Genomic DNA, 24,460 nt, shown 5'->3' with positions numbered 1-24,460 from the left:
TTTTTTTTTGTTTTTCTTCATTTTCTTCCCTCGGTCTTTCCATGTGGAGGGATTTCCTAAATCTGTTGTCACATGTTTCCTTTCACGAACTTCCATTCCTCTCCTAGGTTCCTATGGCTAATTCTGGTGCATTTTTGCCTCTAAAGGAGCAAGATTTCAAGCCTTTTGTTTCTAGGTTCCCAAAGATGGGACGCATGTTCAGTGGTGTGTGTTTTCTTTGCAGTGAGACCAAACTTCGAGGAAGGTGGGACAGCAACGACAGGGAGGAAGCATGAGTTTATACGCTCTGAGAGCGAGAACTGGCGCATCTTCAGGGAGGAACAAAATGGGGAAGATGATGATGGAGGCTGGCGACTGGCTGGGTCACGAAGGGATGGTGAGAGGTGGCGCCCTCACAGTCCAGGTAAGAGGAGATCTGGAGAAAAATGTAGCCATGGTTATAAGGAGAGGGCAGCAGGTGAATCACGGCATGGGGAAAGCAGAGGAAAGGGAGGTGACATAAATTTTGGGACAAATAGGTAAGGTTCATGCGGTTTTAGTCATGAAATACTGTTTTGGTCTCTCGGTAACAAAATGATTAGCATAAAATTATATGCCTTTTTCTTTTTAATGTCTTCAATACCCTAACATATTTAAGGGAACAATATTTTTCAGGTGTGCGCTTGTCTGTGTTGTGCTCCAGGTGTGTATGTGCCTGAGAAAATCAGGGTTTTTAAATACTGTTTCTCTGTGGCTGTGATGCTGAGGGGAGAGAAGTTGGGTAACGTTAGGTAGCATATCTAAGGCTGCTGAGTGATACTGACACTAAACCATTCAAGTTGTTGACCTCTTTCTAGTTTTCCAGGTACATTTGCAATGTCAAGAGGCATCCTTGGGAAATCTGAAAATACGTTGTTCTGTGTGTCTTGTAGTTCATTACAGGATATCTTGTCCTGCTAAATATTAGGCATCTGTTTGGTGTCACACTCCCCGGGCTTGACAAAGTCAGCCTGGTTCACTTGCTTTCCAGCATTGCATTGCTAGAATTGCAGGACAAATACGAAGCAGAGCTTAGTTATTTGAGTAGTATGGCTGAAACTTTTTCTTCTTCTTTTTTTTTTTTTTTTTTTTTCCTTCTCCTACTTGGAAAAGATCCTGCTAGCTGGTCATACCTATTGTGGGATCTTGGTTTTGGGTATCTTTTGGCTGCAGAAGGCTTCTGGGGAACCAAGGGAGGATTGTGGCTCTTCTACAGTTACATCTTCATAACGAAGCAAAGGAAGCATGGGACGTTTTTGGGGCTGAGATGGACAAATTATTTTCTTCAGTTAAAAAAAGTCACAGTTGGTCTTACAATGGGTTTATCACACTTTCCAGTATCGCAAAGGGCTTTCATTACTATCGTGGTCGTGAGCAACCATTACCTCTGTTCCTAACCCTCTCTACTGCCAAGGATTACTCTGCCCTCAAACAACTGTTAGCTTGTACTAAAACTTAGCAGTGAGCACAAGGCTAGATTTATTATCAGATGTTTTCTATTTAGGGCAGTGCTAAGGGGCAAACTTGGAAGAATGTGATTTTCTTTTCCCCAGTGTTTGGTCACAATTGTTCATCAGACACTGGTGCTTTGTTATATAGTTCGGATGACATCAGGCCAGCTACGATTGTTCCTCATGATGATCAGATGCAGCATGATACTTTGGAGCAGAGTGTTTTGCAAGTACGAGCCTGCATGCTTTAGCTTAAAAGGAAGCATAGACCTCAAAGTTCAGAAGTACATTCATGTGTTTAACTTTTTTGGAAGATATTCTGAGGAAGGGTTTGAAAATTCATTGTACTTCCATCATAGGAAATATAACTGATTATTTGAATTTTTGCTGTAGTAGACAACTAACTTAATTTCACTTACAAGTTAGTTTTAGCAGGTATAATTAAAAGCCTGTTCTAAGAATTCTGTGAATCTGCAGAGAAGTTGCTAACTTTGAGATAGACTGAGTTGCCAGCTGTGTTGTACTAGTCTCTCAGATTTGGTCAGAGCTGCGTTTGAAGTTTCCTGTTGGTAGTAGCTACAGGACCATCAAAATAGTTTTAATCACATTCTTGCTTTGAACAGTGAGTTTAACTCAAATTAGCATGGATTAAACTGCTGGTTTGTACTTTGCTGTTAGGTAATAGTACTAATCATGTGTCCTGCTAAAAACAGAGAAGTGTCTTCAGAGTACTTTCATCATTTGTTTAGCTGGACCTTCCACTGACTTGGGTCTGCATATTCCCTAGTAGATTGTATGCTGCTTGTTTTCTCTTTTGGGTGAGAAGAGTTTAGAAGACTGTAGCAGTTGTCAGGCTTGAGTTTATCTTCTTCTGTTGTTAACAAAAGAATACTTTGATTCCCACAGACCATTGTTTTTCCAGCTTTTGAATTCATCTTGCTCCTTCAGGTGTGTTTACTGCAGGATGGCTGACCTAAATATGCTCATTTTGTGCTTTTTTAATAGGCACAAAGGATTGAGAGGATGGACTGCTTCTGCTGAAGCAGTCTTGTGTCCCTAACTGTAGTTTCCCAGATTCTGTGGTCTGATTTACTGTAGCTAAAGTTAACTCTTTTGGCATAGTTGAAGGGATCTGTCGTGTCCATGCTGTGTTTAAACTGTTCTCCTCTCACTTGGCTATGCCTCCTATGAAGTGAGGGATCCTCTGAGTATTGGTAGTAAAGTGAAGAAGCAAATTGGTCAGAGTTCTTAAAATAGACAAGTCTAATGCTTTTTTCCTTCTACTGCTTAATTCAGAAGGATGTAAACTCATCTCTTTTTTCAGCATGAAAAATGTCTGGATTACGTCAATAGGCTTTTCCAGTCAGTTTGTGGGGTTTTCTACTTTTTCTACTACTCTCTGTGTACTAGGAGTGGAAGTCTGATGAAAAGGCATCTTACCTTGTCTTATAAAATGGACAAGTTGTTTTGCTAGTTGTTCTAGGTAAATGTGGTACTGCTGTTATTGTAGGTGTGAAATAGGATCTTTAGTCTGGGTTAACTATCTGTAAGAAAAATGTGACCGTAGCTTTAAACTCACTGGCTGCTTCCAAGTTCTCTTGATCTTTTTCTCCCTTTTTTAGCCATCTTTTTTTAATGATTTAATGACTGCTTACCTAAAAAGCTCCTTCTTTTGGTTGTTCCAGTTCTTGCATTCATACTGTGATTGGCCTTATATTTGCAGAGAACTTTATCAGATACATATACGAACCTGTTTTGGTCTCAAAACTAGTGAATAATGTGTAGATGGTTTGGTTTGGTTTTTTGTTACCAAGTCATCATTAAGGAGAGGGGATCATCTCTTCTTGCCTAAAATTTCTATCGAGATGATTTTGTGTCTTTGTTTAAGCAGCTCTATTAAGATCTTTTTCTTGAAAAGCATTTTAGAAAGGCCATAGTCTGTAATCTCATATAAACATTGATTGGTTGCTGCTTTTTTTGAAAGGGTTTTCAGATTCATCTTTGCTCCATTTTCAGAATCAACTGCTGTGAGTCAAGTATACTCCTTATTTTGGGGCATTGTGGTTTGCGCTTCCTCAACATCTTAAAGCAGCTAAAGTATGTTCCAGAATCTTGCTCTAAAACTGAGCAAAATAAAAATCAGGTTCATACACAATATATGTCAAAAAAGTAATAGTTGTTCTATTACTTCGTCGTCTTGTTTAGTATTTGGTATTCTTTAGTTTGATATTTAGTGTTGTTTTAGTATATGTTGGAAACTTCTTTTCTGAATGAGGGAATATAACTTCAAAGAGCTAAATAGCTATTAATAATTGAGACTAAAGTGTACTTTGGTTTCTTGAAGCAGCCAGTAGTCCTTTCTTTGACCAGGTAGAAAAGATGGGATAAAAGCAAGCTTACTGTGCCTTTTATCTTCCCTTAATGACATTTAAAAAGGTTGTCTCAGAATATCGATTTGACAGTTTTGCATAGCAAAAATGTTACTTATTTGTTTCTGAGGCATAAGTAGAAGCATAGATTGCTATACAGTGGAATTATTTGCAAATAAGCACGTATAGTGAAGGTCTTGTTAAAGTCTAATCTTTTGTGTTTCCTTGATAAAATATAATCTTAACATTCATAGTGTTTCTAGGAGGAGTTTGTTTTACGTTTCTTGTATTTGTGAGACAAATGCAGATTTTTTTGTTTCTACATCAGTCCTAAGTATTAATATTACCCATGCAGTCTTCATTTATATGAAGCAAATGGAATAGAGGACAATGTTTTTCCTCTCTAGTGTGAGGTGTTTTTTGGTAGCTGTTTGATAAATGGTGAGACAGAACAGATTGTACAAATTCCAAGACCAATGAAAGTTTTTCTCTGGAAAAGAACACAGTCACCACTAAAAGCACTAAAAACTAAGGTGCTTTCATTTTCGCTTTGCACCTTTCTGGTAAAGATAGCTTCTATTAGATGGAAAGGTGTTTACAATCCTTTCACTCCCAGTTCGTTTTCCGTAGCAGCAAGTTCTTTACAATTTAAATGGCATTATTGCAGTCAGAGGATTTTAAGCTTGGCTGCATGAAGATGTCTTCTGAATGGTTTAGAAAGAAGAGTGAAATAAAAAGTGTACTTGAATTAGGAAAGCTTTTCCCTCTTACTATCATTCCAAGTTTTGGTATTTCATGACTAAAAAATTACCACTCAAGAGACTTAACAGTGCTTTCAAAGGTATTTGAACAGTCGTCAGTCCATTTTTCATGTATATGCACAAAAGTGTCTCTGAGGGCAAAAGGGAAAAACATGGGTGGTTTGTTCAGAATGTGACTTTTGCAGATTGCCTAAAAGAATATATAAAAAATAGTATACCTATAAAGATGCCAAAAAAAGATTTAAGTCTGGCTGGTAAATTTAATCAGCATCTTGTCTTATTTTGGTGCTCCAGCATGTTTTAGATTATGATGCCCATCTTTCTTAGTCTTATGTGTTTTTTTTAATGCTCATAATACAATTTGTAATGTGGAGATATACAGTGGACAATATTTGAAAGTCTGCTTAATGGTAAGATACTACTTTTCTTTCCTGTGTCCTTTAAGATGCCCGTTCATAGGTGGATTGTACACTGTAGGGGCTTTCTGAGTACCTGTCACAGTTTGTCACCTCTTCACCCACCCCCTCGCCCTTCCAAGAAAGCTACTACCCCTGGGACTGTCTTGTAAAGTTACTTTCCCCCCACCTTAGACGGCCCTCGTTCTGCAGGCTGGCGAGAACACATGGAGCGACGGCGGAGGTTTGAATTTGATTTCCGGGAACGAGATGATGAACGGGGTTATCGACGAGTACGGTGTGGGAGCGGCAGCATGGATGACGACAGGGACAGTCTCCCTGAGTGGTGCTTAGAAGATGCAGAAGAAGAAATGGGAACATTTGACTCCTCTGGAGCATTTCTGTCTTTAAAGGTGAAAAGCTGTCTTGGGCCCTTTGTTCACTTTAAGCAAATGTCCTGTTATGTGGGTGGATTATGGATGATATGTTGACTTTGTAGAAGGTGCAGAAGGAGCCAATCCCTGAGGAACAGGAGATGGACTTCCGACCTGTGGAAGAAGGGGAAGAAAGATCCGACTCTGAAGGGAGCCACAATGAAGAAGCCAAAGATCATGAAAAGACTACCAAGAAAGAGGGGGAGAAAACAGAGAGAGTAGTGGCAGGTAAGGGGGACTTCTCATGCATCTGTTCTATGCTGCAGTGTAGATTTTCCGTTAATTCAGTTATGCAGAACCATGCAATGTTACAGAAGCAGTGGAAGAAGCAGTCCAATCATCTTCACCGGCTGCCAGGTCAGATACCCCACCGAAATCCCAGCCTCCAGACCCGCTGCAGACGAGCCTTTTTGAAAGGAAGGAAGAGTCTGTGCCAGAAAGAACAGAAAAAGCAGAAGATAAAGAGAACCGAACGGATAATACACCACCAGCCAAAATGTCCAACAGAGGGGAAGGTAATAAACTCGATAGATAAATTTAGTAAGTTTCCATTACTGGTTGCGATTAGTCTTGGTCTCTTTTAAGAGTCAAGAACTGGATTATAGTGATGAAAAACTGGAATTCACCACTGATCTATAAATACAGGGTTTGTTGGATATGCCATCTCAAATGCTTGCGGTACACTGGTACTTCACATTGCAATGCAGTCTGGAGAAACATGAGCTAGTTCTGGATGCGCCTCATTGTGGTAGAGCAGAACAGTCTGGACAAATGTATGTGGCCAGGGAACAGGATATGCTGAAATGTGCTGTATTCTGCACTGTTAGAACTAAATTGGTTGTTCCTTGAAGTTAGGTTGGGTGCCTGTGCTGTTAACAGTACCGATGTGCAGTCATACATACTGGAAGGTCTGAAAATACTTTTGCTTTGGTGCTAATTTTGATCTGTTGAATATTTTCTACAGTAAGTTCTTAAAAGTAATTTTCATTTATGTTGAAGATAATGAACTAACTTTCACATTTTTCTTTAGATTTGGCTTCTGTTGCTCAACCTTTGCCACAGATTTCTGCAGACACAGCTTCTCCTGCTCATCCTTCTCCCCCTGTTTCCAATTCAAATCCTGCTCTGCGGCCAGTTCAGACACCTGTCACAGCTGCTCCAGGCATGGGCAACATTCCCACTGACACAGATGATGAAGAAGGCCTCAAACACCTAGAGCAGGTAAAACTTCTTAAATTCCTTTGTTGTTGACAGTTATGAGACTGGAGGAATGTGGAATGCAAAAAATATTTGAAGCCCATAAAAACAGAAATGCAGCTGAAACTTTACACTCCACAATGTATACTGAAAGTTAATTTTCTTTCCTCCATTATTTTTTTGGAGAATAATTCAAGTCTATGTATTTTTCTGAATAAGGGTACTATACCTAGCAATAAAGAGCTAGAGATCTTAGTGCTTGATCCACCATCAAGTAGCCTTACCATTTGCCTTTGAGAAACCATAAAACAGTGTGCCCAGTATGTTTAAAAAAAAACAACAAACCCAAAACAATAAAAAACCACCCTACCAAAACAAAACCAACCAACAAAAAATCACCACCAAAAACCAAAAGCAACACAACACAAACAAAACATAAATGAAGCACAACTGTGTCCTTGAGCTGCCTGTAATTCCTGGTACCCTCTTGAGCACTGGTTGATACAAAGTGGTTGTATTTGGCATACTCATTTTTAAATCTGTAAGCACGCATCTAACTCTTGAATTCCTTGCTGGTTTTGTCATCTCCTGCAGCAAGCAGAGAAAATGGTGGCATACCTGCAGGACAGTGCCCTTGATGATGAAAGACTAGCAGCAAAAATTCAAGAGCACAGAGCAAAGGGTTCCTCTATGCCGTTGTTCCATGAAGCAATGCAGAAGTGGTACTACAAAGACCCACAAGGAGAAATTCAGGGTAGGTCTGTGCCCTTTACACTTCCTCTTTTGTTTCACAGAACTGTTAGAGTTCATCACAAAATTACTGCCAACAGATACTGATGCTTGTTTTTATAAAAGCAGCACAGGGAATTTACCACTCTAGAATCAGGTTTTGAAAAAGGATCCTTCTAACCATTACTGCCCTCATCAGCTCAGCATGCCTAATGTCCAGAATTATATGCTATCATGGCTAAGGTTTGCTATCGCTTGGCGTTTCTGTAAATTGAGGTTAGACTGAAACCTATTCTTCATGCCAGTAGTTACTCAGATTTCCAGACAATAGTGAAAACAAAACAAGAATGTGATCATTCAGTAACTTGGTGAAGAATTCATGAGAAACACTGAGATCAGTTCTCTAGTCTCAGCCCAAAGACGTGGACTGTTCAGGGAAAGGTAATTTGTTTAGAGTCTAGAGCAAAGAGAAAATAGGTTTTCAGAAGCCAGTGCTCATGCATAATATCAATGTAACTTGTACTTGCAGCCAGTGCATTATTAGTTCATATAATACTGTCTCATGCTTGCAGTTTTCACTGAAGAAATCTCAGGTTTTTGCAATTGAAGTAGGAACAGGCCTTTTGTATAGGTACTTGCATCTTTGCTTTCAGAAGGTACTTTCCTTTTGGAGGTCTTAAGGCTCTGTTCTAGCAGCTGCTTAGCTGCCTCCCAAAAATGCAATTAAGCAGTGAGTTCCTTAGTTGTTGTATTTCATTAAGCAGTAGCTGCTAATGCTGTTTAGTGTGAATGACTTCCTCGACTATGAACTCTAGATAGGATTTGTGGGGGTGTTACCTGTGGTATCTGTGCCAGGCTCTTGTCTGCTGGTATTACACATCTTTAGGGTTTTCTTCTCACCCCTTTAGGTTTAAAGGGTATTAACCATAAAGTGTTTTTATTTGTTCAGCCTGCTTCAAACTGTATGTTAGTCGCTGCTGGGTGTTCATTGCTCATTGATGGTCTAGCAGTTTTTCATTGGAATAAATACTTTCTTGAGTGTGACCGCCAGAAGTAAACACTCACACATAATTTTTTCTGGGGATATCTCTTGTGGTATTCTCTGGGAGGAATTACCTTCTAGAGATAACTTTTCAGAGAAGGCAAGAATTACTGAACATTCTTGCTTTCCAGAAGATACTTATCAAAAATTTTGTGCAGGTGGTTCTTATTCTCTTAAATAATCTTTTTTAAAAAAACCCGGCTCTGTCCATTTGGATATGTAAAATTACAGTAGGAGTCCTCCTTTGACTGAATGAAATCTTTCTCAGGAAAAAGGAAGAGAAGTGTAGCTGTCTGAGAAAGGAAAAGAGGCACTGGTTTCCTCATTATCTTTAAAGATATAATCTTGCACTCGGGTGGATCTGCTTGTCTAAGTTCCAGAAGCAAAATTTCTGTTAAACATACAAATTCCGTTAATTTGAAGGCAAGAGTTGAAACAGGCTAAGATCATTTAAACTGCACAGATAATTATGTGGAGGAAGTAGTGCTTGTTTTTTAGCACTGTCAGCTAGTGGATACTGCTGAGGTCCAAACTGGAAATTGCAACTGTTGTCACCCTGGTGTTAAGCCTGAAGTAGCGAGCTTTGCCAGAAGGCAGGATGTATATAATTAGCTGGACCAAGCTCCACACCACCATGGCTGGTTGGCTTTCATCTCAGCGGTCTCATCTCCCTCCAATGCACGGTGAAAGCAGTCATGCACTTTTCAGTAATGACTGTTTGGGGGAACGCTGTAGGCACTGTAGAGATCTAGATATGTGCATTGGCACTCTAGCCTTGAATGTACCATCTGTCCAGACAAGTGGATGAGACGGACAGGAATGCTAGGTACTGTGTTGCTTTAGCAAGCACCATGTTCTTTGTTTCCAGTATGCTCAACTTGGCCTTACTTCCCCTTCCCCCATGTGTATTGGTTGGTGTTATTTCAGGTCCTTTCAGTAATCAGGAGATGGCAGAGTGGTTCCAGGCTGGATACTTCACTATGTCGCTGTTGGTTAAGAGAGCCTGTGATGAGACTTTCCAGCCACTGGGAGACATCATGAAAATGTGGGGCAGGGTTCCTTTCACTCCAGGTCCAGCACCGCTTCCACATCTGGTAATTACGTGACAGTTAACAGTATTCAGAGTCCTGTAACAAATGGAAATTTAATTATATGCGTGTCAATTGCTCTGTCTTGGAATTGCAGGTGTTTCAAGCATGAAAGTTGAACCCTGTGTTAAACTACCTTTTTTAAATTGAGTGTCTTTTCTCCTCTTAAAATGTTTGTTTTGCCATGTCTGTGGCTGAAAGGCTTGGTCCTGTCATACATGCTGTGTATTGTGCAGTCAACATACTACAGGCTTTGTTTTTAAATGTTGATCTTTGTCTAGCTGTTCTTCTATTTTCTTTGTCTTTTCAGTTCAGAATGCAACTTTTACATTGCTTGCATTTGCAATATACTACTACTGTTGTTATATATGTTATTAAAACAGAACGTTTTATTCCTAAACATAGGGCGAACTGGACCAAGAGCGGCTGACTAGACAGCAAGAGTTGGCCCTGATCCAAATGCAGCACCTCCAGTATCAGCATCTTTTAATACAGTAAGACTGCCAGTCCCAGAGATCTTCCAGTGGCTGTGTTCTGCTCTGCATTTTTAATCATCTGGGTTCAGCTTCTTGTCATTGTTTCCTTGGGCAATGGGGATGGGAGTGCTTCACCTACAACAGCAGTAGCCTGCTTCTGCAAACACCAGAGGCTCAATAGTCTACAGGATTAGGACAGAGTGTGGCTACCTCAAACACACATGTCAGTCTTTTTTGGTGTCTTGTGTAGCTACTTTGGCAAGACTTGCTATGTAGGTAGCTTTTATGGCCAAACTGAATCCCAGCTATCCTTGTGATGCAGTTTGGGTGTTTTGGAGTCAAGGGACGGCCACATGACTTGAACTGGAGGTGGAGAAGGCAGAGCTTATTTTTGGTCTGTTTGCTCAGCTTTTTGACATCAGTGGAAGGTAACCGCTGGAGAAAGCGGTTTGTCAGTAGTTCGATTCTGGCCAGTTCCTAACAACTTGTTTTGTAGGAGCTTGGAGAAAAGAAAGCAATCAGATAGACTACTTGTTCAAGGGGTCCTGAAGGCATGTCTTGTGATTGTGACTAGTGTTAGCTTATGATTTAATAGGGCAAGAGCCTGCCCCTTACTAGGGGATGCCTTGATGTACTAGGGAAGAGACTGAGTTGTATAGGTGGGCAGTCGTCAAAGACAGATTAATTTGAGCAATCTGTATGTAGCCTATAGGAAAAAGGAAGTAGTGTTGCACAGCTTACAGGAGTGACATTGGACAGCAATAGTCAGTTGATGTAGTTGATGGTGAAGAGAAATTTGGTTCTCCTCATGTTGGGTCAGTTTGTTGTATTCCTGAATTTTCATTCATTCCAAGGCCCTGTTCTGTGGCTTCCTCTAGTATTTAGCATGTACATTACATAGGTCAGTGGGTGTTAGTTCTGGAGAATGAATCTGTGCGCAACTTCTGCAGCTTGGTCATTATATAAATAAGCAAGTGAACAAATACCAGTGATTCTCTGCTTCTCTTTTGAAGACAACAATATGCACAGGTGCTGGCTCAGCAGCAAAAGGCAGCCCTCTCATCCCAGCAGCAGCAACAGCTCGCTATTCTCTTGCAACAATTCCAGGCCCTGAAGATGAGGTGAGTTAGCCCAGACCTGAACTGAGTACCATTCTTCTATACTCTAACTTGTATGTTGTGATAATTATAATCTTGTCAGTGGTCCATCCAATTGAAGTTTGCTCATATTTGAGCATTACGTATTTTAAAGATTGTGTGAATATGAAACAGTAGCAGGGTGTTGAATAATTCTTTATATATGTAGCCTTCACCTAAGAGAATGTTTATGAAAAATAAGCAGGAAAAATCTCATAGTTGAAATCATACCTTTTTGACAGATCTGCTGTGCTGGTAACAGAATGGCTTTGCCAACTGAGTTCTGCCAATACTAGATGCTTGTTACTCAAACTAGCCTTTAAGCAGGAAATGCAAAACTGCAGCAGTAGCTGGCTGAGCCCTTGACTTTGCAGCAGGGATGAGATGAGCAAGAACTCTGCAAGAAGATATTATTGTCCACATCACATTTTTGTTTTAAATAGAGGTGTGGAAGGAAAGGAATATGTTACAAGTTACTGAATCTCATGGCTGTTCAGAGCACTCCTCTCCCTGGAAGTGGCATGTTGACTCTTGCTGTTGGTATTACAGAATATCTGAACAGAACATGATGCCACCTGTTACAAGGTCTGTGTCAGTGCCGGACACTGGCTCCATATGGGAACTTCAGTCAGCTCCGCAACCTACAGGTGAGATGCTTAGCATGTGGGAGATATGTTAAGAAAAGCTCATGGATTAAGAGCCAGCATCTTTGAGATGATCACTCCCTTCCTGATGCTAAGGGAAATTACTTCTGCATTGTATTTTTTAACTGGTTCAGCCTACTTTACCTTGCAGTTTAAATTCCATCTGAGAGCTGTGAAGAATATGATTTTTTCCTATGGTTATAGGAAGTCATGATCCAAAGGGATTGAGTGTTATATTATGAAGTTGTGCTCTGATGGGAGGAGTTTGAATAGCTGGTTCTTGAATAGAATTTTGTAGGAAATCAGACTTGCTTCAGTAACAGGCAAGCCTTGTTCTACAAGAAGAAGTAGTGGCCCTCTACTAAGACTGATGTATTGTCCTTATTTTAGTTCATAAAATATAGTATCTGCATACACAAGATTTTTGCCTTTCAGTTGTTTTTTGTTGATGTGCTTATTTTTTGCTTGTCAATGTTTGTTCTCTTCACTATCTAGTCTGGGACGGAAGCAGTGTCTGGGATCTCCCCATTGATACTGCAGCTCAGGGACCAGCTCTAGAACAACTTCAGCAGCTGGAGAAGGCCAAAGCTGCAAAGGTCAGAAACTGTTTTGTACTGTAAGAAGTTGGGATTGCAGTTCTGCAATCTGTGTTTCTTGAGCCAATGGAAGATTATTAGCTCTTCAATCTTCAGACTGCTCTTTATGATTTTTATTAGATTTTCATGGAAAACACTATAAAGAGAATATGGTTTATAGAAACCATTTATGAAACATTGTCTACTGCTGTCTGGAAACCATTGCTGTGGAGGTACTACTGACCTCTAAAGTCGGGGTTATACTTTTTACGCTTGTGATCAGAAACTCTTCACTAGCCACCTCTGTTTTAAAATGGGATCATCATGAGCCGTCATGACAAACCCTGAGCAGGAGCAGGTAGTGGTTCTCTTAATCCTTGCATCTTTTCACCAGAATTGGTTTGGGGAATCGCAAGGGTCCTGTTTGTCGGGGTAATTTCACACTTACTCTAGTATTAAATTGTTTTTGTAAGTTTGAACCTGTATGCTTCTATGCATTTTCTGAAACTGAGTACTTTATGAAGACTGCAAAACAACTTGCTACTAGCTTCTAACGTCAGGTTACTTTAAGGAGCTGATGTAGAAAGACCGATTAGAGAACTGGTGTTTGATACAAACCAGAAATTGTCCAAAATTGTTCTGGACTCTTTCAGGAATCTGACCCCAATAGGCAGCCAGCTGATAGGTAAAATTACCATTAAGGAAAAGCATCTGTCAAGAGGCTTCATCTCTTATGTTATTAGTATAATCTCAGCAGAGTTGCCCTAAGAAATGGTGTAGGAATACGTTACCTGCATCTGAGTATAGTTTTATGTGAATTGTAGCTAGAGCAAGAGAGGAGAGAAGTGGAAATGAGGGCCAAACGAGAGGAAGAGGAGAGGAAAAGGCAGGAGGAGCTTCGGAGGCAACAAGAAGAGCTACTTAGGAGGCAGCAGGAAGATGAGAGGAAACGACGTGAAGAAGAAGAACTGGCCCGCAGGAAGCAAGTGAGTTTCCTCAATGTAGTTCATCTCTAATTTTAATACTTTTTAAAACTCACTTTAAGAATCCTGTGGGGTCTAATTAGTAGGTGTGTATGAAGACAGTTCTAATATTTTTCATGTGAGTATATGAAATGATTCTTCTCTTCTTGATTTTTAATAGCCCAAATTGCAATTTGAGAAATAGGCGTTGATGGTTCATTTCAAGACAGATTCCTGTTTGTGAGCTGAGAGGCTTTATTCCATGGGGAATATTCCCTCCCAACTTCTTAGTGTCAATATTAGACTTTAGCTAGTTTCCTGGTTATCATATCTTTAATCTTTATTTGCCATTTATGCAGTCTAGTGTTTTGATAAGGGTATGTTCTGGAGTAGACTGGAGCTTGAGCAGCTGTTTCAAATGAATAAAATGTAGAGGGATATAGTGGAAAAAAGTGGTGTATCATTTAGCTTATTTTCCCCCTGTTTTCTTAACTTAGTAAACTATTTTTTTAATAAATGATTACCTGGGTTATGCCGTAGTCTGTCAGCTTTATTTTCTTGAGCTAATATTTGGGAAAGGAAGGGATGTAATTTGGACAAGCAAATTTGTTAAAATGAATGATGTGATCTGTGTCACAGTAGGAGAATGAGGGTAGTTGTTATAGTATGTTCTTAATCTTACAAAAAAAATGAAATGGAGGCATTATTAGCTTGATGTTTCTAGCATTTACTTCTGAATTCTGTATGGAAGAAAGATTAATTGTTCCTTAAGCGTCGTAGGAAGGAAAGACAATGAAAGTTTTCACTCTGTGTGTGAACTATAAGGGAAAGCCCATTGTTGTGTTGAGCTTATTCACTAAGGAGTTAGTCAATAAATGCCCTGTGAAGTAGCACATGAATAATAGGCAAGAGTAATAAAAAATTTTAGCCTTTATAACATTTTTCTACCTGCTTAGGTAGGTAGTTGTAAAGTGTGTTTCCTGGTTTAAGGATCAGATGTTTCTGTGGAAGCCTGTAGAATCTGTAGTTTTATTTGTAAGTTAGTCATAGACCTCAGTTCACTCAGTGTTTGGGTTTTGTCACTGAAGATCTCTTTTAATAGACTGCAGTGTGGTATTTAGCTAGCCTTCATGGTACCTTTAAGAATCAAGTCTAAATAAATGGCTCCTTGCTTTAATGTATCTGCTTTGTGTACAGCAACTCATTATGGTATACAGTGGAAAAGCATCCTTTGATGCTCGAGTTCAAGATTTACTGTAGTACTAAAGCAATAATATACTCAAAAGTTTAACTTTTGAGTTAAGTTGCTTTAGATCTGTTCTAATAATAACTAAGTTTTCAGCTGATCACCAGGTAACTCAATGTGTTTCATCCATGGTGGCTTCAAATAAATAGACTTGGGTTGTTTCTTTTCAGACTAACAGTTTTGCTACTGTGTATAACTTCTTAGAAATGTCCATTAAGTTCCAGTTTGGATTTGTACAGTAAACAATCTGATTCTCCCTTTCTGAGATGTCATGGGAAATAATTATTTACCAGGAAGAAGCAGAATGGGGTTGAAAAGCAGTAACAGCAAGTATCTTAGTTCATTACCAATGGAATAATTGCCACAATGCTTAATTCTGAGCAGTAATGTCTTGAAAAGGTAACAAAAGGGTTTAAGCACTTCTCTGGAAAGAGAAAATAATATTGTATTCTGTATTTAAAAAAAAACAACTGGTCTGATATTTGAATCTGTCTTCTGTACTGGAAGGCATTGTAGAATCAGGGATGAACTGATTTATTAGCATGGATTTATACAGAGGAGATGATGCTTAACAAATTTGATTAACTTCTTTTGAGGAGATGACAGTGAGAGCTGAGAGGGGTGAAGCAGTAGACTTAATCTGCCTGGACTTCAGGAAGGCTTTTGATGTAATACTGCATAAAAGACTAGTATATAAGGTTAGTAAATATGCTGTTGATGGTGAATTCTAAATAAAAAAAAAATAACTAATAGAAATTCAATTCTGTAGGATGAAATGTCATACCGAATGTTGAATCCAGTTCTGTTCATAGTTTTCATCAATTACTTGCACTGTAGAATTGCAAACAGTAATGCCCAGCTTGTGTAGCTCCTGCATTTCTCTTTTTGTTTCTGGTCTGATATTTTCTATTTTGTAACGATTGATTGCTTTCAGGAACAAAATTTGAGGTTTAATAATTAGCTAATAATTGTTTTCTCTGAAATGAATCTTTAGTGGTCCCTTTAAAGTACCTGGTTCAAAAATGAGATCCACAAAACTAAAAGATTGTAAGCCTTAGTAATGTAGACAAGCAGAATTGCAGGTGTTACTAACAGCTAAAAATGCTATATTTTATTTAAGAATCCAGAGTCTACTGAAATGAGGCTTGCTACTTAAGGATTTTCTGCAATATTATAGATATTTTAAAAGATCTGAAATAAGTTGTCTATACAGCAAGAAACCTGTGCTTGAAAACAATTATTAGAAAAGATGCTAAAGAATATTGGGATTCTCTTGGAGCAGGAAGTAATGAATATGGGAGCAGTAGGAGCCAAAGGAATGAGTCTGTTTCCTGTACAACTCAGTGCAGAAAGCTGGAGAGCTTTGAATGTTTTTAATCACATGCTCAAAGAAAAACAGGGAATAATAAGAAGATACAGAAGTAAATATTAAGACAACCTTTCCTATAGCTGTGAAGAATAGGAAAAAAAGAATTACATCAGCCACGTGGTTCCCAGCTTTCCATAATCTTGCAGAGTTTTTTTTCCTCATGCTGGTATAACACTGTTCATCTTTAGTTCTCTAGGGGCGAGAAGTCTGTCCTTTGTTCTCCCCCCCCTTTTTTTAAATTGCTGTCATTCAACAGTGTCTCTCCTGGCATGCCTCAGCAAGAAAGAAATCCCTACAGTTTTATTAATGGCAATTGTAACCTCATTTCCCAAAGGGAAAGTAGGCCAGAGATGTCAGTGACTTGCTGTCATATAGGAGGACTTGGTGACTTCGTTAATCTTGCTCAGGTACTATGTGTTACGTCAATGACTAGTGCCAAACACACACACCCTACAGCCCCCAGCCTGGCTGGTGGCTGGGCATCATGCACTGACATCCTGGTGTGTGGTCTCTAGTCACCCGAAACAGACAGGCACACCTCCAGCCTCCTCAGTAGACTTTTCAGCAAAAGAAACAATAAGCAGAAATTTTTTCGTCACTTGTGCTGGGGACACTTGATGATTGTGACTTGACTGCATGTGTCCAATTAATTCAGTTACAGGCCCAAGTAATAAAGTGGTCTAGGTGTTGTGTGTTGTGCTTGAAGCTTTTGTGAATATGACAAACCAAGGACTTGATTAATGAGAAGATAATCCACAGGCTAATGTTTTATGTCCAGCTAGTGGAAGAAAAACTTATAGCACTTACATCTAGCACTACTAAACCACTTAAGTGATATAAAGAAATATTAATTACTTCTTGGCTTGCAGCCAGCAGCTCTTAAGTGCCATAGGATTGCTTATAAAAAATGTTCTGTCTACTAGACAGTTGAAGTTAGCCATTGTCAGAAAGAAACCTGGTACAGTTGTTCAGTGGACTGTATTGCAGCTTCTGTGCTGTGTACATGAAGGTTTAGTATCAGATGTAGTAAAAAGGGTCTTAGATTTCAGAATTAACTTCCTTTATTTACCAGAGTTCAAAATTTATATCCATGCTGCACAATTAGTGTCCCTTCATCCTGTGAATTATGTATTGCTTATAAAAAAAACTTGTAAGAGTGTGATTGCACAGTACTGATTGTTCAAAAAGGAAAAGTATTTATGAAAGCTTAGAAAAAGCTTTTGTCCAAAAAGTAGGTTTTTTGGGTTAGGCTGGTAGGATAAGTTAGAAAGTGGAGAGAACAACAGGAGGGATGAAAAGCAGGGTGGCCTGAACAGTTGCTGGAATTCAGAGATCAGAAAAGGCAGCAAAAAGCAAGGATTTTTTTTTTGCTTTTTTCAAGAGAAAGTCAGAACTAGGGGAAAAGTTGCACAGACACACTCCTGTTTAACAATATACAGGAGGCCAGCAGAAGGCTGGTTGTGCCCTATTCGTCCAAAAAGCAAGTAGCAGAATGGAAAAGTTTGTTTATATTGTTCTTCAGAGCAGTGGGAAAGGGTGCTGATGTTTATTTTTGAGTTAATAATTTTGCTACTTGGAAAGAAAAACATAATTTATTGGAAGCTATCTAAATAATTTAGGGGTAGCCCAAAATCAGAGTCCTCGAGTGGCCTTTCATCACCCATGACATTTAAATAGTACAGGAATAGCCCAGTCAAAGCCCTTTCACTAACTTCCACATCTCTGGGACTTACGGTGTCCTTAAGTGCACTGAGCTTCATAAGCTTATTTCTGGTGCCTGGAGATGGGGTTTGAGTTTTGTAGTGCACTTGAGTAGAGAGTGTTTATAAACTCCCGTAAATAGGAAAAGCTTCCAGCTTAGAACTGACACCCAAAAAAAGGAATTATTGACACCTGCACATTTTTATATACATTCAAGTACAGTTAGTACATATTGGAAAGAGGAGACTCACCCTTTGTTTTCATTCTCAACACCATTCTTCTTAAAACCAAAGATAGGCAATGATTTAATGTGTTTCTTTATTAAAATAGTTTATATGAGATGCACATTGCATCAAAAAACTTGTTAACATGTGGGTCTGTGGTGTTTAATATAGTTGTTTTGGTAGCGCTTAGCTAGGAGCTTGTCTTGAGGCCATTCATCTGGCCAGACCATGTTGTAGTCTGTGTTCTGATGCAGTTAATCAATAAAATGGTATTTATAGATTGACATTTTGTTCCCAACTCCAGGAGGAAGCCCTGAGACGACAACGAGAGCAGGAAATTGCACTAAGGCGGCAGCGGGAGGAAGAGGAGCGGCAACAACAGGAGGAAGCACTTAGAAGATTGGAAGAGAGAAGAAGAGAAGAGGAGGAAAGACGGCAGCGAGAGGAGTTAATTCGTAAACAGGTGAAAAATGGCAAAAGGGACCTATTATATTTTCTTATGGAGGTGCCAAATGAACAAGCTTTGAAACTCATATCCGTGCCTGAGAGACCATCAGTTCTGGTGGAGGAAGGCAAGGCTTGTGGAGAGTATCAAGTGAATAAAAAGAGATTGTTTACTTGTATCCTGATTTCAGATGAAATAACCAGAATCCAGTCTGCCCTTTGGAAAAGAGACTTGTGTTGAATGAGTGTTTTCCTTCATGTTTGAGCCTTAAGAATGGCTTTGCAGCATGGTATTTCTACTCCTTTCTCCAAAAGAAAGGCAGAGTACAATACCAGAATAATAATTTGTTTGATTTGTCATTCTCTGAGCCTTTCCTGTAGAATTGTTATCTTTAACGTCATCTGAGATGATCAGCTTTGCCAGTGTTTCTGTACTATGCCAAGACTACACCCACTATCAAAGTTTCAGCTTTTTTCTTCCCTTTTCTTGTCTCACTATTAACAGGTTGGTCCCCATCCTGTCCCCCTGCATTGGGGTCAGCTTTAGAAGTTCATATTGGGGAACTTGAGCTTCCAGCCCACTAATTGATACTGTCAGTCTTTAATCTTGAAACACAATTTGCTTCACATGACCTTCCAGGCCCATTTCAGAATTGCCAATTCTTAAATAAAGAATTCTTTTTCAGAGCCCTACCTTACAAGACATTCATCACCATTTCTGTCCCACCATACAGTCCTTTGTTAGCAGAAAAATCTTCTCTTTTGCAACTCTAGTGTTCAGTAACAACAGTAAACATCACCATCTTTGTCATCTGTTTTATTCTTTCATGTCAACACCTCTTCTCCCTTTATTCCTGTCAAGTTTTATTCCCTTGAAAGTATAGCAATGCTTGACTGTAAGTAGTGTAAGCAGGTAGAAGCTCCGACTTGAAAGGTGCATAACTCCTTGAAGGGAAACAGTGTAAAATCAGCTAGTCTGAACTACGGAGGTGTCATTCTGTTCCAAGTCCCTTGGTGGAGCAATGGGAAACTTAAAATTTGAGGGGATATAGACTATATTATTGGGCTTTCCTGTCTGAGAAATGTAAAGGTAAACAACCTAAACAGCACAGATTAGATATCAAGGCATCTCTCTGTTCTGTTGGGATCTCAATACCACCGAGTAGAAGTAATTTAGATTTTCTAAGTCTGCTTAGACTTTACTCTTCTTTATGTCCTGGGAAGGAAGAGGAGGCTGCCAAGTGGGCACGTGAAGAGGAGGAAGCTCAACGGCGACTTGAAGAAAGTCGGCTACGCATGGAAGAAGAGGCAGCCAGACAGCGGCTCGAAGAAGAAGAGCGAAAGCGCAAGGAGCTGGAACTCCAGCGCCAGAAAGAAATAATGAGACAGAGGCAGCAGCAGCAGGAGGCTTTACGACGGCTGCAACAACAGCAGCAACAGCAGCAACTTGCACAAATGAAGGTAATGTGTTTCTACCGTTTAACTTCTTCCTTCAGTTCAGTGTAGTAAGTAAAACTACAGCTGGATTCAGGGTTGTCTAGACTAGCTTGAACAGAGCAGGGAGGGATGAACTATCTGGAGAGGGAAGAGAGGGTAAATAGTTGGCTTTGAAAGTGATGCTTGAAACAAGAGGAAGGTGAGTTGCAAAACAAAAGAAAAATATTCAGTTGATAGAAACGTACTGGAAAGGGATTCACAGATGCATACAGATGTTTATTCTGCTGCAGTGAGCAAGGGCCAGTGCAAAGTTTCTAAAGCTCAGAGCTTCTAAAGTTTTTGAAATCAAAATTGATTGCTATTTTCTAGGCAGTTATGTGTTACCATATTCTTGATACACTGTATCTTGGACTCTGGTACATCAGAGGGCAATTCAAAAAGACATACAGTTTATACTTCAAGTGTACTTTTTAAAACTTAATTGTACCATTTTATACCTTCCAATGTCTTGTTAAAGTTTAAAGGTGGCCTTCCTTTTCCCCTGTGCTGCAGGCTTATACTGATTTTTTTCATGATTACACTTCAGCAGTATTCTCTAAAATGTTTTGTAATTCCTAATGATGTGGGTTTTTGGCCCAGCTCCCTTCATCTTCAACATGGGGTCAGCAATCAAATTCAGGAGCTTGCCAATCCCAGACCACGCTGTCATTGGCAGAAATCCAAAAGTTAGAAGAAGAACGAGAACGGCAGCTTCGAGAAGAGGTAAATACACTAACAGATTATGACTTTTTACTGGACTCAACTATGTGACTGCTTAACTGTCAAGTAATTAGAAGGAATAGTGAGGATGAGGAATGTTTTCTTGAAATAGGATTTTACCTGAGTTACACTGTCTTTCAGCGTAGGTTCAAAAAGTACTTGCTTGAAGGTTTTCATAGCTTCTTAGTATAAATATCTGAGAGGAGGGGAAACCGTACCCTTTTCTTTTAACCCTAGGAGTATAATACATTCACAAAACAATATAAAATTATTTCACGTCTATACTGTAATTTGTTTGTAGGTATACACAAGGCCAAGGCATTTTAAGGGGTGGTGGAGCAAGTGGTGGTAGGAGAGTGAGTATTCCTTCAAGACGCCAAATGCTTATCTGGCTGCAGTCATGATTAGCCAAATTTATTATGTCCTAGGCTAATGAGCAATTTGTATTTACTAGTTACTTGGTGCCTCCCTTTTTGGAGGAACTGTATCGGCTCAAAAAAATAATAGGTCAGCCAGACTCTTCCAGAAGAGAGTGAAATGAGTTTAAAACCAGTTTCCCAGCTAGGTTTTTGAGTAGTAATGATCTTCTGAAAGTACAGACAAGCACTTTTGTCTTGCATGCACCAGCAAAGGCGTCAGCAGCGTGAACTAATGAAGGCTCTTCAGCAACAGCAGCAGCAACAGCAGCAAAAATTGTCAGGCTGGGGTAATGTCACCAAACCAACAGGCACCACCAAGTCCCTGCTGGAGATACAGCAGGAAGAGGCAAGGCAGATGCAGAAACAACAGCAACAACAGCACCAGCAGCCAAACAGAGTCAGAAATACTACGGTAAGTGTGGTATTTATCAAATCAGTATGGAGAGGGAAACAGAATATGACAGTTCTCCATGTCTGCTCATTACTGTTTTGCCAGGTCTGATCCTAATAACCAAGATCTCTTTGTTATGTTTCAACAGCACTCTAACCTGCACACCAGCATTGGGAATTCAGTGTGGGGCTCCCTAAACACTAATCCCAGCAACCAGTGGGCATCTGACCTAGTCAGTAGCATCTGGAGTAATGCTGATACCAAAAACTCAAACATGGGTTTCTGGGATGATGCAGTGAAGGAAGTGGGACCTCGTAACTCGACCAATAAAAACAAAAGTAATGCCAGCCTCAGGTAGGAATTGGGGAAGGAGCTTTTGCAAAGAAAGGCTATCACTTCTGAGATGATCACTTAGCAGTTATAACATCTTCATGTGTCTTTTTTCTCTGTGTCACTCAGGATCTATTTTAACAACAAAAATAGCTAATAGGTGACCATTCACAATTTCTTTTGTTATCTACTTGGACAGTTAGCTGGTTCTTAAACAGTGTTTGTATCTTGTAAACTAGTGAGTCTTGTAACACTGTACTGTATGCTATACTGTTAAGTGTGGTAATTTATAATTCATTATATATGTTTTCTTTATCTCAGTAAATCTGTAGGTATTAGCAGTAGACAAAACAAAAAGGTGGAAGAAGAGGAGAAGCTGTTGAAATTGTTCCAGGGGGTTAATAAAGCCCAGGATGGATTCACTCAGTGGTGTGAACAGATGCTTCATGCACTCAACACAGCCAACAACTTAGACGGTAAGAGCTGGGAAGGAATGTAAATGATCCATTGTGAGAAACAAAATCCAGTTTGTTCCATGACCAGATAGTTCTGACGGAAAGTAATGACATCAAAGTAATGTTTTTAATGCAGTCATCAAAATGGCATCAATAAAAAGTGGTCTGAAGAACTGGCTGCATCATCTTCTCCACGGCTTTCATTGGGCTAACTACAGCAAATCAGTGGGGATTGGAAACAGTTTTAAAGTTTGCCACCCAGACCTCTGCAGAGGGTTTCTGGTGGTCATGGAAGCATTATCAGGCAGGTGGATGAGGATCTAGTTCGCGTTTAAGTGCAGGCCAAATATCATATGTCCCCATGCAAAGCATTTTTTGGTGTGAAACTGGTTGGTTTTTACTAATTCTGCTGGAGGGCACATAGAGGAACTCCCAGTCCGAGATCACAACCTGATACCTTCTTGTAGCAAAACACAGCAGGCTTCGTGCTGCCTTCAGCGTGTACCTGTGTAAATCCTTGTGCTCCAGCGTCTGCACGCTGCCAGTGTGGTTCTGTGGGACCTTTGAACCTGAGTGAGGAACCAGTGCTGCCACAAGAGCCAGGGTTACACCTCACACAACTGTGGTGCCACAGTTTCCCTCCTCTTAGAGGAGAGATACTAGAATTAACTTGTTGGCCTCATCTGTGATAAACCAGCTGCATCTGGTGTCTGAGGAGAGGCCATGGCTCTGCAGTGCCATTATGGGTCATGCATCCATAGTGAGCCTCTGTGCTTCCAAGGGTGCTTTGTGCCACACGTGGCAGCCTGTTGTCCTGGTGTCTTCCTGGCTTGTGATTTGCTTTGCCCTTCCATGTTTGAAAAGTTCAATGCAACAGAGGTGTTCTGAAAAAAAGAAAAAGTAAAGAAGGCTTGCAAGTGAGCTAACTGTTGAACTTGAGGTGCTTGCAGGTCAGCTGCTGTGGAGTGTGATCTGTTGTGCTTCCGCCAAAAAGTGACTGCACTGAAGACAGCTCTGAGGCAAATATTTTTCCACTGGGGCCTGACATAAAATTTGAGCTTTAAAGCTGGCAATGGCTAAAGCTGATGGGCTAACATACCCTTAGGATTGTCAGTGTATTTTTCCTTCTCATCATATGAGCTGGCTTTCTAGTCCTTGCCTTGACTACAAAATAGATGAAGCATTGCATCATAGGGCTTTACTGTATAGAGCTGAAAAGGGCAAGGTTTTTGCCATGGCTACTAGATTAGCAAATATTTGAAACAGAAATCCCCAGTTTGTTTACTGCATGCATGTGTTCATGCATCAACATGCATTCCCTCATGGTCTGCCTTCTTCTTGCAGTTCCCACGTTTGTTTCTTTCCTGAAGGAAGTAGAGTCTCCCTATGAGGTCCATGATTACATCAGAGCCTATCTTGGAGATACTCCTGAGGCCAAGGAGTTTGCCAAGCAGTTTCTTGAGCGCCGTGCCAAACAGAAAGCCAGTCAGCAGCGACAACAGCAGCAGCAACAGGTAAATCTTACTCGCTATGGTCTGTCCATAGGAGTGTATAGAGACTATATTTGAGTTTGAAGAGTCTGCATTCCTAATAGATTGATAGGAGGATAAGCTGGATTTTTACTGGTCATGTGAAATGCAGAGAATAAAGCAAATTTCAAATATATGCTGCAGAATCGAGTTTCCTTTAAAACTAAGAGTTGAGGCCAACTGTAGATCAAATAGTGTCTTAGCATGCTGATCCAGGATATGCTTTAGAAAGATGAGGTAGAGATGTTGGATGTATCAGTGGCTAGTGCTGCTGCACATGATGTAGACAGTGCCTTGGGGTCTCTGAATGTTTTCAATATAAATAAACCAAACTTAATTGCACTTTATAATCTTGTAATTACTTTGTTTTCTAGGATTCAGTGTGGGGGATGAACCACAGTTCGCTACACTCGGTCTTTCAGACCAATCAGAGCAACAACCAGCAATCCAATTTTGAGGCTGTGCAGAGTGGGAAGAAAAAGAAGAAACAGAAAATGGTTCGTGCAGATCCCAGCTTGTTAGGTCAGTTTTTAATTTTTAGAAATTAATGTTTAATTTGGGAAAAGCCTTGTGGAGTGTAGAATTCTTGTTAACCTTAAATGGGAATATTGAATTTGAGCAGAAAAGGTAGTTGTTGAAGTGTCTTTAGAATTAGTTTCAGTCTTACAGAATTTTAAAAATCATTAAATAGCAGTTTCATGGAAAACTTCTGTCAAACTTTCCTTCCTGAAAAGGCCCCTTCAATACCTTGGTTATTACCTGGAAACCAAGTAGTTCACGGATGCCAGTTAAGCTGTCTTTCCTCTTTTGAGTTGGCCTGTGCCAATCTTACTGAATTAATGCTAATTCATTCTTTGAAGAAAAGCACGTTTTCTGTTT

At 39.8% G+C, this 24,460-nt stretch overlaps 1 protein-coding gene across 15 annotated transcripts in view; it reads left to right on the top strand.

The window, feature by feature from the left end:
* The window catches only part of GIGYF2 (GRB10 interacting GYF protein 2), a 78,454-nt gene that overhangs the window by 50,219 nt on the left and 3,775 nt on the right, over positions 1 to 24,460 (top strand). For 3 of the 15 annotated variants that reach the window (XM_075099460.1, XM_075099446.1, XM_075099447.1), the window contains 21 exons: positions 224 to 403; positions 5,190 to 5,407; positions 5,494 to 5,656; positions 5,725 to 5,943; positions 6,459 to 6,649; positions 7,220 to 7,379; positions 9,324 to 9,490; positions 9,890 to 9,978; positions 10,974 to 11,081; positions 11,646 to 11,743; positions 12,236 to 12,336; positions 13,140 to 13,301; positions 15,120 to 15,221; positions 18,122 to 18,280; positions 19,486 to 19,722; positions 20,338 to 20,460; positions 21,085 to 21,288; positions 21,416 to 21,621; positions 21,919 to 22,073; positions 23,397 to 23,566; positions 23,956 to 24,103. In XM_075099460.1, coding sequence (XP_074955561.1) covers positions 224 to 403; positions 5,190 to 5,407; positions 5,494 to 5,656; positions 5,725 to 5,943; positions 6,459 to 6,649; positions 7,220 to 7,379; positions 9,324 to 9,490; positions 9,890 to 9,978; positions 10,974 to 11,081; positions 11,646 to 11,743; positions 12,236 to 12,336; positions 13,140 to 13,301; positions 15,120 to 15,221; positions 18,122 to 18,280; positions 19,486 to 19,722; positions 20,338 to 20,460; positions 21,085 to 21,288; positions 21,416 to 21,621; positions 21,919 to 22,073; positions 23,397 to 23,566; positions 23,956 to 24,103 — 3,360 coding nt within the window. The remainder of the gene's footprint in view (positions 1 to 223; positions 404 to 5,189; positions 5,408 to 5,493; positions 5,657 to 5,724; positions 5,944 to 6,458; positions 6,650 to 7,219; positions 7,380 to 9,323; positions 9,491 to 9,889; positions 9,979 to 10,973; positions 11,082 to 11,645; positions 11,744 to 12,235; positions 12,337 to 13,139; positions 13,302 to 15,119; positions 15,222 to 18,121; positions 18,281 to 19,485; positions 19,723 to 20,337; positions 20,461 to 21,084; positions 21,289 to 21,415; positions 21,622 to 21,918; positions 22,074 to 23,396; positions 23,567 to 23,955; positions 24,104 to 24,460) is intronic. The other 12 variants (XM_075099453.1, XM_075099452.1, XM_075099450.1 and 9 more) reach the window with 12 other exon arrangements.

The sequence above is a fragment of the Phalacrocorax aristotelis genome, chromosome 7, assembly GCF_949628215.1.
Source record: "Phalacrocorax aristotelis chromosome 7, bGulAri2.1, whole genome shotgun sequence".
Taxonomy (NCBI): domain Eukaryota; kingdom Metazoa; phylum Chordata; class Aves; order Suliformes; family Phalacrocoracidae; genus Phalacrocorax; species Phalacrocorax aristotelis.
Note: the sequence above shows the minus strand (reverse complement) of the source record. Positions and strands in the feature narration are given on the sequence as shown.